At 39.8% G+C, this 15,723-nt stretch overlaps 1 protein-coding gene and 1 long non-coding RNA gene across 3 annotated transcripts in view; one reads left to right on the plus strand and one right to left on the minus strand.

The window, feature by feature from the left end:
* Nucleotides 1-15,723, plus strand: part of DYNC1LI2 (dynein cytoplasmic 1 light intermediate chain 2) — a 35,212-nt gene that overhangs the window by 13,512 nt on the left and 5,977 nt on the right. For both annotated transcript variants that reach the window (XM_072980422.2, XM_078380401.1), the window contains exons 6-12: nucleotides 702-795; nucleotides 1,771-1,906; nucleotides 5,379-5,490; nucleotides 9,272-9,331; nucleotides 10,698-10,739; nucleotides 13,156-13,273; nucleotides 13,879-13,995. In XM_072980422.2, coding sequence (XP_072836523.1) covers nucleotides 702-795; nucleotides 1,771-1,906; nucleotides 5,379-5,490; nucleotides 9,272-9,331; nucleotides 10,698-10,739; nucleotides 13,156-13,273; nucleotides 13,879-13,995 — 679 coding nt within the window. The remainder of the gene's footprint in view (nucleotides 1-701; nucleotides 796-1,770; nucleotides 1,907-5,378; nucleotides 5,491-9,271; nucleotides 9,332-10,697; nucleotides 10,740-13,155; nucleotides 13,274-13,878; nucleotides 13,996-15,723) is intronic.
* The window catches only part of LOC144584369 (uncharacterized), a 31,666-nt gene continuing 26,657 nt past the window's right edge, over nucleotides 10,715-15,723 (minus strand). Inside the window, exon 6 of the long non-coding RNA XR_013538570.1 lies at nucleotides 10,715-10,968. This is a non-coding gene — a long non-coding RNA (uncharacterized LOC144584369). The remainder of the gene's footprint in view (nucleotides 10,969-15,723) is intronic.

Here is a 15,723-nt window from a genome sequence, read left to right on the forward strand (position 1 = left end):
AATCCGCATAGCGACGTGTTTTTTGCAATCGCTAATGTGATCACATTGTGACGTTTTGAATGGCAAAACATTGCATTGCGATGATCAGTAAGCGTTTTGCTTACCAATCTTCGCATTGCGATGTTCTAAAAACAGCTGATTGGCAGTTCCAAAATGGCCGGCGGAAGAAAAAAAATGACCACCTGCTCCATTTTCGCGCCCTGCCCTCGCTTACCGGGTGGCGAAAATGGCGGCCGGATGGGGGAATCTTTGCATAGCGGTGAGTTTTCGCCCCATAGGTACGCATTAAACGTTCCTATGGATTTTTCCCCCCTGCATAGCGACGAATCCGATTAGCGACGTTAATCCTGGAATGGATTAACGTCGCTATGCAGGGCACCACTGTACAGGGGAGTCCTGGGTCCAGTAGATTGTGTTAGCTATAATCTGTGCTTTTCAGTTTCCACAGGGGGCTTGGAAATCCCCTGTAGATATGGGAGTCCTACTGTATGTGGTGTCTGTGAGGCTTAAATTCATGCTTTTATGGTAGTCTAAGAAAAGATGCTTTGTCTACCCAACTTTAGTGATACGTGGTAAATGTTTTGCTCCGTTCATCTAACAGTTTGTTTATGTCAGCCTGATTTATGTCAAAAAATGCATGTTCTACATGCAGCTTGCACTTACGGAGGTCTTAAAAGTTTCTCTTTGTGTTTCTTTTTCAGTGTGATGCAATGAGTATATTAGAAAAGGAGCACGATTACAGAGAAGAACACTTTGACTTCATTCAGTCATACATTCGTAGATTCTGCTTGCAGTGTATCCTTGTCTTACATGAGCTAAACCAGTAGCAGATTGAAATGCTACTTTGCGCAAGATCAAAATACCAGCAGCATAACCCAATTATAATCCTAGTCTATTGTTCTCTTCATAACATGCAATTATCATCTCTGTGTTAATATACTTTGCCTATTTTACTGTACATCTCAACAGCAAAGATCCACATTTCATCTTCCATTATCCTAATAGTGGCAATATTTTCTTTTCCATTATTAGCTAATAAACACATTGGTGTTTATGTGTTCTATGTCATCAAGTCGGAACTGACTTATAGGGAAACTAATAGGGTTTCCGGGTAAGTGGGATATTTACGGAGGACTTTTACCAGTTTCCCTGCCCCAGTGAGTTTCCATGGCTAAGTGGGGATTTGAACTTTGTTCTCCAGGCCGCTGATAGAAATCAATAAATCACAACTTGCCGCTTCCTGTACCTTTAAATTATCGGCATAATCCTGGATATGTTGAGACTCGTCTTTCTTGGGCCTGAATTGTAGAGGCCCAGAAAATATAGGAGAGCTCGGGAAAATAGCTACTGGAGCATATTGGGGGATTCAGGAGGACTACATGGAAAAAACAGTAGGGGGAAAAAGCCTTCTGTTGGATTTAACCCATAATACAAAATTATTTTGGCAATTACTGCAGATCACTTAGTAATTGCTCCATGTAGTTCAACTAGCCATACAGTTTTAAGTTATTTTCTTTATTTTTAAGTTTTGAGTTCTCTGTCTTAAAGTTAAGTGTTTGCTTTCCAGTCATAACTTCTTCCCAGCATGCTTTCTTCTCCACTATCTTTAATTTGACCCTGAAATGTTTGGCTCATAACAGTTGCACTTTGATTGATGGATTTAATTTCTGAAAGGTTTACTTTGTTCAAAAACCAGTTGAATGTATATTAAACAAATTGATTTTGGTTAATTTTGCTCTGATCAGCACTTTCCTTAAAACAAGTGACCAGATGGTGCAGCCTTGATCTATACCTCAGTTAAGGAGGAAAAGAACCTTGACCTGTTGTATAAGTATGCTGTACATAAAACATACGGTTTTCACTTTACCACTCCTGCCTTAGTGGTAGAAAAGGATGCAGTTTTCATGTAAGTTGAAGCGTAAAGAAGTACTGCTGTCTTGTACATCTGCTGTAAAGCTTAAAAAGCCATTTTAGCTGAAAAATAAGATTTTTTTAACCCTGTGGTTGGATGGTTGAGTAGGCAGTACAGATGCAGGCGGCACATGGATAAAATTGTAGCATTAATTCCTCAGTCCACTCAGAAATCTGTTTCCTTTGATTTGACGGAAATCACTTTACTACTGATAATAATAATCTTAGAACTACAGAGCTGGAAGGGACCCTATGGGTTACTGAATCCAGGCCCTGTCAAGGAGGCACAACTGGGGAATCAAACTCCTATCCTCTGGTTCTGCCTAAACCACTGAGCTTTCGAACAGTTAAATAAAAGTATTCAGAACTGTGTTATTATGGACTTATTTAGGAGCTCCTTGAATTGTAAGACATGTTGCAAAAATGTATTTCTTCCACAAAGAGACACATACCTCCTGTCAGCATTGCCATTGTGGCTTTACCAGTGGGTATGTCAGAGATACAGTGGTGCCTCAACTTACGAACTTAATTGGTTCCGGAACTCCGGTCGTAACTCGAAATGGTTGTAAGTCGAAGCACCATTTCCCATTGGAATCCATGGAATGCAATTAATCCGTTCTGGCCGAAGAAGAAAATCACAAAAAAAAAATCACTGCAAGACCCATCAGAAATGCGATTAATCCATTCTGGCCGAAGGGGGGGGGGGAAGGAAAAGCAAGCAAGCAAAGCGTGCAAGATCCATCGGAAATGCAAAAAAAGCAAAGCAGAAAGCAAGTGAAGCATGAAGACCCATCGAAAATGCAAAAAAGCAAAGGAGAAAGCAGAGTGTGCCAAACCCATCGAAAATGCAAAAAAAGCAAAAGCAAGCAAGCAAAGCGTGCAAGACCCATCGGAAATGCGAAAAAGCAAAGCAGAAAACAAGCAAAGTGTGCAAGACCCATCGGAAATGGGGGGAACCCCCCAAAAAACAAACCTCCCAAGACCCATCTCAGCACAGAAACATAACCCCCCCAGCCCAAAACCACACTTGAAAACCCACCCAGAACAGTTTTTAAAAAGCAGAAAGCAGCACCTTACCTTACCAGGCAATCTGAAGCCTCCTCCAATCGCACTCAAACTGCTGGGGGGAAAGAGCTACAAAAAAGCAGCCTCTTTGCCTACCAACAGTTAGCAATTTGGATTTCCCACCTTTTTTCCCTGCCTTTTTCTGTTCATAACTGGAAGCTCCAGCTGCAAGTCAAAACAAAATTTTGCAACTGGAGCTGGTTGTAACTCGGAATGGTAGTATGTTGGGACATTCTTAAGTCGAGGCACCAACTGTACCACGGTCCATGGGGCTAAAAAGGGGGACCACTGTTTTAAATAACATTCTAAAAGACAACCTGGTTTACTTGTGAGTAAGGAGACAACAGCTGCCATTGGGGTGAAGGTTAGGAAACAGAAGGGACGTAGAAACCCCCTTTCCCTCAACCTTTCTTGCTCTATATGAGTTACTGACTTCCAAACTGTCCTATCCTTAAGAATTCTGTTCAGATCCTGCAAACCAACAACATCTTGTTGTTTTCTCTTCCTGCTACCCCCCCCCCCCCCAGCAATATTGCCTTTTCCATTACGTTCTGGACAGAACTTGGAAACAAGCAGCTGTGCCTTCCTTTACTGAGTAAACTCATCTCATATTAGATGCTCCTCTTTATCCTTTTGACCACAAAATTCTGGACAGCCTCTTTCAGTTTTTCATGTATATATTTGAAATAGTATGGGGAAACATGGAAGCTTGAGATACTCCCCAGGGGTCAAGGTGTTGAGTCCCCCAACACCACTACCATTCACAAAGTAACACCACACAAGGGAAAATCCTAGAAGTTCACTCCATTTTTCATCAGTTAAACACTTTTCACCCAAACACAGAGCAGTTGTCTGGGCTATTTTTCAACAAGTATGACTGGTAGTGAGCAGATGAGGGGATCCTGTAGACTGTCTTGACTTGCTGCCATTATTGTAAACATTCAGGCTGCCCTTTGCTAGGTAAAGCTTGGCATACTTTTTCCTGCTGGCAATGCGGGCACAATATTGGGCCATTTCCTGGCTTTTTGAATCATGGGCACAGAAGCACAATATTACACTGTGAGGGTTTATCTGAGATGAGTTGTTCCCCTTCATATTCCTTCTTAGGATCAAAGACAACTTCTCAACTTTTTCCAAAATATCAGCATACAGTATATTTCCAGCATATCCAGAAAAACAAATAACATCAACATGTGTAACATCTCTTCCTCACTCAGTGGGGTGCGGAAAGGATTTGACTCTTGAACAGGAAAGAGGTTGTCAACAGGGGTTCCGAACACTTCCGCATCTCATATTGGGCAGGTGTCTCCTATCCTCACTCCTGATGGTCTTGACAACAGGGGCACCGCTTCTCAGGCAAAGGGGTTGGCATAGTCCAACTGTCCTTGTTCCCAATTCTAGTAATTCCCATAGTCTCAGGTCTAGTTGTCTGTAATCCCTGACCAGGTATGCCATCTCGCCCTCTCCTCTCTCAGGCCAGCTTTGCCCTTTCCTCTCTAATCTTTCCGCTCCACTCCTGGGTCTCCTTCTCCCCTCAGTAAGAGGGCTTCTCCAGCTTTCTCTCTGTCCTCTTTCTCTCCGCCTCCTCATGAGGAAGCATAAGCCTTTCCTACCTCTACTATCCCATGGCCTTCTTTCCCTTGTATATCTCCCTACCCTTCCCCTTTTCTATTCCCGGCTTTTCCAGAAGCTTCTCTACCTCCCCCACTGTTGTCTCCTCCTTTTCAGGCAACTGGTCTTCCTCTATCGGAGCTCTTCCCATCTCACATAACAGTCCTGACCTGTCCCCCTTTCCTCCTCCTCCCTGTTTGTCAGGCTCTATCTCTTCCATTTCCCTCAAAGGGGTCGTAACCTTTTGTACCATCTGGGGTTCCCCTTTCTGCACCTCTAAGGATTTATCCTGTCTCTTGGTGGGGAAAGAAGGCACTTGAGCCTGTAAGGTATTGGGCCATCCAGTCTCCTCACACCCACATTTGTAAACTGGAGGTTTTTTTAATAATTGAATTATAACTAGATTGAAACTCCCAGGAAAAGTTTTAAGAGTTTTAAGCTAAAATAAGTTGGTGTGGTTTAAGCTACTGTTCATTGCTCTACAGTATTACCAAGATTTGTTGTTGTATTTGTGGTTGACCCTGAGGTGATCCACAGGATTGGATTGTTGTTTCTTTGTATTCCTGTTTTTTATAGTCAAATAGATTGCTTTTGCCTCTCCTTGTTTGGAAGGCAGGTTTGCTTTTTCTGCAGAAGAAAACATAGTCCAATTAATGTGCAGAATAACAATTTGCTCCTATATTAATTCCCTTATGTGAAGTAAAGCCATGCTAACAAATACCTTTAAATGTTTTATCTGTATTGATTGTTTTGAAAAAGATGTGTTTCACTGATAGTATTTCTTTCTGTAGACCTGCTGGCTGGGACAATGAAAAGAAAATTGCAATACTTCATGAAAATTTCACAACAGTGAAACCAGAAGATTCATATGAAGACTTCATTATAAAACCACCTATAAGAAAGGTATAGCAGCTTTGAAGTAGACGTTGCTTTCTCCTGCATGCAGTGCTGCTACCGTGTTTCACCGAAAATAAGACAGGGTCTTAAATTAATTTTTGCTCCAAAAATGTTTTAGGGCCTATTTTCAGGGGGGTGTTTTATTTTTTTCATGAACAACCATCTACATTTATTCCAATGCAGTCATGTCATCTTCTTCTGGTTGCTGCACAATGGTGGAGGGTGGGGTTTCACTTAACTGGGGCTTATTTTTTGGGTAGAGTTTATATTACAAGCATCCCGAAAAATTATACTAGGTCTTATTTTCAGGTTAGGTCTTATTTTTGGGAAACAGGGTAGTAGGCATCGCACTGAGCTCCATATCCTAAAATGTCTGAGGCAGTAATTTGATTGTACTGTACAGTAATTTGGCTTCATATTTTTACCAGTTGGTAATGCAACCTTCACTCTTGCAGTGTTTCAGGGAATATTTCAGGGAAGCAGGCAGGCTTACTTACCATATTTTTCCGTGTATATGACACTACTTTTTTCTAAAAATCATTACACTAAAAATTGACGGGCGTTTTTTACACTGAGGTAAGCTGAGATAGCTGAGGAGAGAACAAAACAGTCCATACCTTGCCTCTGTAAACAGGCTTCCTTCAGTTACAAGGCTTAGGTTCCTATAGTCCGTAGACTTAGCTTCCTCCAATCATGAGCCTTATGGAACTGATGTCAGCTGACCCTGAACAAACAAATTGGAACTCACCATCTTGGAGTTGGAGCCTGTAGGCTCAAGATTCAACAAAGCCTCAAAATGTCCGATGTCCTGAGCCCAGAGGCTGAATCCTCAAATCTCAATTTTGGGGTTAGAAAAGTGGGGGGGGGGTGTCTTATAAATGAGGGCGTGTTATAAATGGAAAAATACAGTAAGTCAGGTTGTGAATAAATTCAGAAGGTATTTTTTAAAAGATTGGAATGTTTTATTTGAAAAGTTTATTACTCAGGAGTGACACATTGATAGGTAATACTAAAATACTAATCTATTATTTTTATTTCTTTTTGGATGATTACTATTTTTTAAAAAATATGCTTGAATACAAATGTGGCTTCACATGACCCAAAAAAAGCAATATTTTCAGCAGAAGAAAATACACTTTTATTAGTTTTATAACAACATACAGATCCGTTGCCTTTCCCCATTCTGTGGTGTGGGAAAACTCTAGAAGGAGTCACCCCTTCTGTCTTGTCCTTGGGGACAGTAACTTTGGGATAACAAAACTGGAGCGATGTCGGCAGGGGTTAAGCTTAGAATCAACATTCCCCCAAAGCTGCGCAGCCGCAGAGCGTTGCATCGATGCTGTTCACCTGCAGCCAGTGATGCCACCCACTGGGTTCCAGTAGTGGCCATAACTGTGCATGTGTGGGGCGGAGTTTCTGCTCAGTGCTGGTGGAAAATTGAATGCAATTTTTAATTTTCCTCCAGCGGAAATCCTGCCCCTTGTGCGCAAAGTTCTGGCCACAACTGGAACCAAATGGGCAGCAACACCGGCTGCCTGTGTACCTGCGCAGCGTAGAGGGAACGTTGCTTAAAATCATTTTTGTGATCAGTCAATCAATAAAATGCTTAAACAGGTTAAGAGAAATTAAAACAAACAATTATTAATCCAGTACTTATTACTGCAAAATACAGGTAAAGCTGTGTTAGTTTCACAGTATTTGTTGTTTGGTAAGTGGGATATAAAGGAAGAAGTAAGGAAGACATTTATAGAATTCACTTTTTGTGAGTGAGCACATATTTTTTTATCAACATAGCTAGATGACCCCTAAAGTGTTTTATTCAAACTTTATAGGGGTAGTCTCTGCAGGGCAAAGGTTTTTTTGGGGGGAGGGGTTGCAAAGTTTTGGGGCAGAAATTTTAGCGTCTGCCTGTGTTCATGCATTAGACATCCCTGCTGCCCATCTGAATTCTGAAAAAGTTATTTGGTGAACTCTAAAGTGAAACATGTTATTCTATGTCTAGACTTTTATTTTTTTAACTGGAAGTGGTTTTGCCTTAAGTGTTCTGTGATTTCTTTCTGTGTGTTGTATGAAGATTCACTTCTGGTAAAACTGAATTTAAGAGAAATTTAATTAAATCACTCATTTCCAATGACTCACTCCATGAAATAACTATGGTGGCTTTTGTTTTTTGGTATCTCCACCCACAGCTCTATGTCTTCCATGGAGCACACGAGATGCAAAGCTGAACCAGCCGTTAGGGCAGTAGATGTTGATGCTTTGATTCTTAAATATGGACACACATTTCTTGTAACGGATTGATTGTCTTAGCCGGATCCTTTCTCAGGACTTCTTTTATTCTGCAATAGGAGCTGCACTTTTGAGGTTTATCCATGCTTAGATTGCTGTATGAATTGTCTAAATCCTGTTATAGTGATGAACATTTTAATTTGACGTACGAGTCCAAATGATTTTCTTTAGGAGCTGGAGTGGTCTGGAATTTTTTTTTTCAAAACATGCCTGTATATTTGCTGTGTTTTGTTTGCTTTTCTGGTTGTTAATTATAATTTTGCTCTGAGAGAGGGATAATGTTTCTATTAAACAGCCATAATAGTACAAAAATACTTTAGATGGAATAATTAAATGTTTCACATTCTGTACAGTAATGACGTTACAGTCAGTGCCCATTTTTTTTGCAAAATTAATGTTACGTGTCTCAAAGTATTACAGGTAACACACATAGTCGCCTGAAATGCCTCACTTCCAAGCTTTGTTCTCAATTGCAAGCATGTGTTTCATGCTTGTATCCAGTTAGCCTAGTGTAGAAATGAAAATGGACTATTAAGTTCCTTGAGCTAGCCTTGATGAAAGATGTCTTATAGAGTTGCACCACATTTCTCATTGTGTTAGAGTATGGGGAATAAAATGAAAATAAAAGGATGTAGCCCATAACATCAGTCAGGATCTCTTCCCCCCCACCATCCACCCACCCAGTGGCTCCTTATTTGTTAGCGCTTGTACTCTCTAAATCAGTGGTTCCCAACCTTGGGCAATCCAAGTATTCATGGACTGCAATTCCCAGAATCCCCAGGCAGCACAGCTGGTGGTGGAGGCTTCTGGGAATTGCAGTCCAAGGACACCTGGGTTACCCAAGGTTGGGGACCAGTGCTCTAAATCATACTATCCCAGCTGTACTGTTGGCAGAGCAATTTATTCCAGGTAATGCCAAAGGGGAATCCAAGCCACCGCAAAAACAGTATTTTCTTGTAAATATCCATGTAGACGTTTTTGTTCCCCAAAGTTATTGACATGTTTTTGGCTCAGGAAGAGGTTAAGGAAGAGAATTTTAGCATTCTTTGCTTAGTTTAAAAAAAAGTTTAATTGGGCTGTGTGTAATTAACAAATGACAAATCTGATCACCAGGAGAGTTGGTTAGGGTTTTAAAAGGTTTATTCAAAATATTTTTTTTCCTTATACCTGAGGATATTACTTTTACACCAAAGCCAAAAGGTATTGCAGCCTTTGAGAGGAACAAATCTGTTTTAGTATATCTGTATATAAAATAATGCTTGTTATTTAAGCCAATTTAACTTGGAACCTCAAATAAGTATAATAGTACAACTTTTAAGATCTTTAACATATAAAACCTGACTTACATAAATATAAAAGAACAATTTATCAAATTACAGTATTAAGGAGTGCATAGAGAACATTCCAGGTAGCATCCTTTCACCCTGCTGTTATAATTTGGGCAACTGTTTTCTGTTTGTAATAAAGTGCTTCTCTTTTTATCCCCCCTTGTCATCAGTTAGTTCATGATAAAGAACTTGCAGCTGAAGATGAACAGGTGTTTCTTATGAAGCAGCAGGTAAGAAAATGCTAAATACTATGGAATTTCTTCGAAGCCTAGAATATTGGAAAGAACAAGTGCTTCTTTTACATTAGCAGAAGTGAGCGTATGGATAGCTGAGTGCTTGTAGCTGAGTTTGTAGACTGGAGTGCTTCGTGCTAGAATGCAAAAGCACTAGATGTGTGATGCCACCTTCTCTTCTTACCCCTTATCAAAGCAGAATGATGATTGTGCTGTCAATGTACTATAACCAGTTTTACACTGCATTAACTGTCACAGAATCATAGAAATATGGAATTAGAAGAGTTCCCACGGATCAGTTGCCAACACAGGAAATCCACAACTAAATTATTTTCACCCTCTGAAACAATTCTACTATTAAAAGTTATTTCTAATGTTCAGGCTAAATTTCCTTCCTTCCCGATGCTCTAGAGCAGTGGTGTCCAACCTTGGCCCTCCAGATGTTCTTGGACTTCAACTCCCAGAAATCCTGGCCAGCAGAGGTGGTGGTGAAGGCTTCTGGGAGCTGTAGTCTAAGAACATCTGGAGGGCCAAGGTTGGACAAGCCTGCTCTAGAGCTACAAAAAAACAAACAAAAACAAAACAAAAAAAAAACCTTGCTTCATCTTCCACATGACAATGCTTCGGATATTTGAAGAAGGCTATCATGCCTTCTCTTCTCTAGATTAAAAATACCCAGCTGCCTTTCCAGATCCTCATAGAGCTTGGTTTCCAGATCTTTTATCATCCTAGTTGCCCTCCTCTGGACATGTTCCCCTTGTTGATATCCTTCTTAAACAGTTGTGTCTGGAACTGGACAGAATACTCCAGGTGAGGTCTGACCAAAGCAGAATAGAGTAGTGCTGTCGTTTCCTTTGATCTAGACACTTTACTTATGTTGATGCAACTAAACATTGCATTTGCTTATTTTGATCACTGTTTCACTGTATTGATTTGTTTTGCTTGTGGTCTAAGACCTTCAGATCCTTCCCACATGATCTATTACCAACCCAAAGTAGTCAAGCTTTCTCCCGAAGAACCAGGAAATTGAAGTTCTATTGGGAAACTGCAAGATATCTCTATGTCCCACAATAGCGGGACTCCCTAGTTCCTTGATGATAAGCCATTGTTTTAGGATAGCTGTGAACTTTGGTACAGATGTAACTGAAAAATCTCCATTATCCTCTGCAGCATTACAAAGCACGTCTCAAGTCTGTTATGCACAAGTTACCTTCTTCCCACTTTAACTCTTGGTGCTCTCCTGTGATACTATTGAGTATATTTTCAAGCTTATTTTTCAATCTTATAAAATAACATATTTTTAACATAAATTTAAAATTTGGATAAAAAATACTTTTATTTATGAGCTGTTGTTCTCTTTCAGTCCTACCTTGCCAAGCAACCAGCCACACCTACAAGGGCTTCTGTAAGTATGCGTTTATTGGGTAATCATTTGCAGTTTAAAATACAGATAGACGTTCCAAAATCCACATGACTGAAATTGCTGAACACTTCTACAGTGTTTGCTGAGAATTGTTTAGAACATGACATACTACAAACATCTCAAGGCACTGTCGTTGCTTGTCTGTTCTGATCCAGAAGATGAGAAGATAATTTTACCAGTGGAATGACTTGGCAGAACTGGTTGCCTTGGACTTCAAGATGAAAACAATAAGAAATTAATTCTTGATTAATATAAAACATTCAGGAGATTCCTACAGTAAGCTCTAGATCAGAAGTGTCAAACTCAGTTTCATCTTGGGCTGCATTGGCCTTACGGTTGCCCTCAAAGGGCCGGTTGTATCTGTAAGACTATATAAATGTATCTACTGTTTATCATAGTAAATATAATCCTCCTCATTTGATTATTACTGGTTTTAGTAATAACGTAAGTAATAACTAGCTCTGAAAGTAAAAGTCTATGATCAAAGTCTAGAAATAGTGTCAAGCAGATATTCAAGTGTATAACTAATGTAAAATATATTCAAAATGGGTTTTTAGTAACATAAATATACAGTGGTGCCTCGCAAGATGAATGTAATTCGTTCCGCGAGTAGCGCTGTCTTGTGAAAAAATAGTCTTGCGAAAAGTGGCTTCCCATAGGAATGCATTGCAATGCATTCCTATGGGAACCTCACAAGACGAATGAATTTTTTTCGTCTTACGAGGCATCGGTCTTGGGGGAAATAAAGTCTTGTGAAGCATGGCCATAGAAGAAGTTGTCTTGTGAGACAGCATAGCGATCGAAAAAACCATTCATCTTGCGTTTTTTTCTTCCCACGAGGTGTTCCTCTTGCGAGGCACCGTTGTATTTTTAAGTCATCAAATACTGTATTACCAAGCACTGTTTATTATATTAACTTTGTTTAACTGTTTGGTCCCAGTTGAGACAGGGAGAACTATGATAAAGCAAATAATTGCTGTGAACAAAAAAGATGAACAAGGAAGTCAATCTGCTGCTTCAAGTTGGGGTGTTGAGCCCCTTTTTCTTAAATTCCAAAGTGCAAGCACTTTTAGGGTCACCATCACTAGCAACGTCAACAAGAAAAAGAGAAGATGATATGCTTTATATCCAGAAACCCAAAGAGACTCGCAAAACCCGCCCCCTCTTCAGTGCAGCTTCAGTATAAGTGGATAATGAGGAAAAGCAGTTGAAGGGCTGCAAGGGCAACCCCTGCTGTGCCCCAAGTCAAGAAGAGCAAGGCAGGAAGCTTCACCTCTTTCAGAGGTCTGTGGGCTGCCCTTCATGTCTCTCCACTGCGCTGCTGACCCAGCCAGCTTTGCCCACCTGTTGACGCCTGCTCCACAGCCCCCCATCCCCGGTATTTGTTTTGTTAGTTATTCGTGGAAGTCTCCTGCCTTTCCCTGGAGCTTGCCACTGTCCTGGGCCCTCATTATCACCGGGCTCCTCACTCACTTCTGCAGCCAATGTGGGAGAGGAGGCGGAGATGGGCCACTGCCGGAAGTGAAGACTACATTTCCCAAGCGGCTGGACTTTCTGACTCTTTGCTGCTTGGAATGCTGGGATTAGAAGTCCCGCAGGGCGGATTCCCAGCTTCCTTGCGAAGCATTATGGGTGACTGAATAAGCGCCTGTGTGTTATATACTGCACAGTAGCAGGCAACACTGCGAGGGCCACATGAAACGACCCATGGGCCTTGAGTTTGGCACATGTGCTCTAGATTCTTAAAAAGATGTGAGCAGTTGGGTATAAGAGACTGAATAATGTTGAGAGCAGTAATGGGGGGAAAGGTGGTAAAAGTAGATAATAAAAAGAAAAATGTGGAGGAGAAATGTGTTTTGAGGATAGAGTTTCTCAGAAATAGTTGCTACCAGCCCTGAACTTTAACCAGTAATAATTTTACCTTACATTTAATCAAAGTACAAATAAATTGATTTGCATTTTGAGATGCAGGGATTTGCAGCTTGGGGACAGACGAGTTTTACCTTTTGCCCACTCACTTTAATCTCAAGAACTCCATTCAGCTGGGTGGGGGTGGTTTTGTAAGCAAGAAAACATGGGTCTTAATTAGAGATGGGGGTATTTATATACAAATATCCCCCTACAGATACAGATCACGAGGGTCCTTCCTATCTCTCTGTCACTCACAGTGGATTAGCCACTTTGCGACTGGCAGAGAGGCTCGTCATCCTGCCTTCTGCCAGGACTGGCTAATCTTCTGTGATCAATGGAGCAATAGGAAGGATCCTAGTTATCTGTATATATAGGTACCTGTTGGCTGTAATTTATACTACTATTGAGTAGACCAGATAGGCGGGGTATAAATCAAATAAATAAATAAATGAGTAAATAAATACTGATGTATTATGTTGTTATCCAGGAATCTCCTGCACGTGGGCCTTCTGGATCACCAAGACCCCAGGGCCGGCCAGGTCCTGCCAATGTCCCCAGTGCCTCACCAATAGCATCGGTTAAGAAACCAGATCCAACTATTAAAAGTATGCATTACAGTTTAAGAAACCCAGTTTGTATATTGTCTAACTGTGTTGTCAGAACTATGAGTTTGTTAGATGTGACAGGTACAAAGGTAGTTGAGAATCCTGAACATGCATTTGGGCCGCTTGATGCTAAACATCATCAGTGATGGAGATAATTTTGAATTTTAATAATTGCCATCAAAAATATTGATAGATTTTTTTATTGGGGCTTTATTTAGTTATAGCAAATAACAAGTCCCCAGCTCTGAACCCCTTTTCAGTTTGATACAGATTGCATGAGGTTAAGAGTCACAGATTTGTTCTTATAGATCCAACAAGGTGGGCAGACAAATCCAAATGGATTGCGATAGAAGGATGGTTAGTTAATAGGCTATAATAGAAGAGCAAGTGACTTGTGAGAGATGAATAATAAAAGATAATTATTATTTTTTTGCACACAAGCCTGTTGAAATAAACAGTGGGAAGACACATTAGAGGTTGGATTGCTTGTATGATTTTTTCTTCTTCTTTCACTGTTTTGGTTCATATTTTTAAAATAATTTTTAAGTGTTAAGGATGCTAATCTGTCATAATCATTAAACTTGACCTGTCTCCCTTTTACCTAGATAATGCTGCAAGTGAAGGCGTGCTGGCCAGCTTTTTCAACAGTCTCCTGAGTAAAAAGACAGGCTCTCCTGGAAGCCCTAATGCGGGAGGAGTGCAGGGTACAGCCAAAAAATCAGGTACTTTTCCCTCCCCCCCTTATTAATTTATTGGGTTGGCTTAAATATCATGATAAACCAGGTACCCATCCTACAATTTGAAGTTTGTTTGTTTAGAAACTTCTCAGAGTGGTATCTATACCAGCACTGGTGGTTCAAACATAGTACTTAATCAAGATTCTTTAAAAATTAAGCTCAGCTCTGCTACCTGAAGGTGCCAGAACTTGATAAGGGTAACTGACTCCCCTGGGAGTCATACAGAGATTTATAGACCTCCAAGTTAAAGGGAACAGTTTCTGTGATTCATCATAGTTGGCATCCCAGTAAAGGGTTAATCCCAGAATGAAACCAGACAATCACTTACAAGCTTTTCTGAACTCATCTGGGTATCTGATTTTAAGTGTATTCATTGCTGCAATAATTCCAGGCAACTTCAAAACTTATTACATATGTACAAGTTTGATTTATTTATATATTTCTAGATTCCATACTTAAATATAGCAAATCCAAAAAATATCAAAGACAGTCTTACAATTGTTAGGAAAAAACTGTAGGCACATATGTTTAAAAATCAGTAAAAACTGAACGTAAACTTTGGACAAGTACTAAGTCAGGAAATACATCTCACTTGTATGCTTATAAGTGTAAAAAGTCCAGATAAGAAACAGCCATGTTTGAATCAAAAGGAAAATAATTAAAACACAGGAATTCATAGCCTATAAAGACAGAGAATGAATCTCTATATTTCATTTAAAAGTGAAATGCAGTATAACCCCCAAAATTTAAAAAGCTTTCTTCAAAACAATTAAAGAACATCAAAGGTCTTGTAATAAGAAAATACAAAATGAAGAACATTATTTAGCTCTAAGCATGTTATTTACACACAGAAATATATTTCCTGTAAAAAGAGAAAAGTTCATCCAGCCTTTCCAGCCAAAATCTAAGAAAGAAACTCCAGCATCTTGCTACTGCACTGCTACATCTCTGGATAAGCTGTGTTCACTCCTGGAAAACAAAGCTTGTGTCCTTTCTGTTCCCTTCAGATAAAATGTTTCTCCATGATATAGCAGTGCATGAGTGTTTCTTATTTATAGTCTAGTTCCGCTTCATTTATCAAAACAAATTGTGTCAGAATGTTGACAATGTCAGCCAATGAGAAGCTCAAATGTTGAAGTTCATAGGATCTGCCCATCTCAAATCCAACAGTGCCCAATTTCTTGCATCTCCAAAGCCTGGCCTTCAAGGTTTGAATTAAATTTCCCTTCCTTTGAGATTGTGCTTGTTAGAATGATATAATTTACTGTCAATACAATACCAATGCCTATTCAGTCATAATTACTACAGAATATTATATAATGTTATACTTCTTGTTGTCACACCAAATTGGGGAATTATTAATTATGAAGCTAAAGTCTTTTAAAATAAATGACACCTTTTCCCCCTTCTCTGCTTATTATTAAACAAGTTACTTAAAATAAACTTCATAGAATCATAGAAAAGTACAGTTGGAAGGGGCCTATAAGGCCATCACGTCCAACTCCCTGCTCAGTGCAGGAATACAAACGATTTTTACACTATTCTGTAAAAGCTTCTATTGTGCAATATATTGTTATTCCCATTTGTTTAACGCAGGTTTCCACATCTATTTTATTATAGCTCTTTGTTAATTAATATTATAAGTAAAACACAACACAAGTGGCAATTTAAAATGTTTTTCCATTTTTTCCTGTTCTCTGTTTAACATAATGT

The sequence above is a fragment of the Pogona vitticeps genome, chromosome 10, assembly GCF_051106095.1.
Source record: "Pogona vitticeps strain Pit_001003342236 chromosome 10, PviZW2.1, whole genome shotgun sequence".
In the NCBI taxonomy this organism is placed as follows: Eukaryota; Metazoa; Chordata; class Lepidosauria; order Squamata; family Agamidae; genus Pogona; species Pogona vitticeps.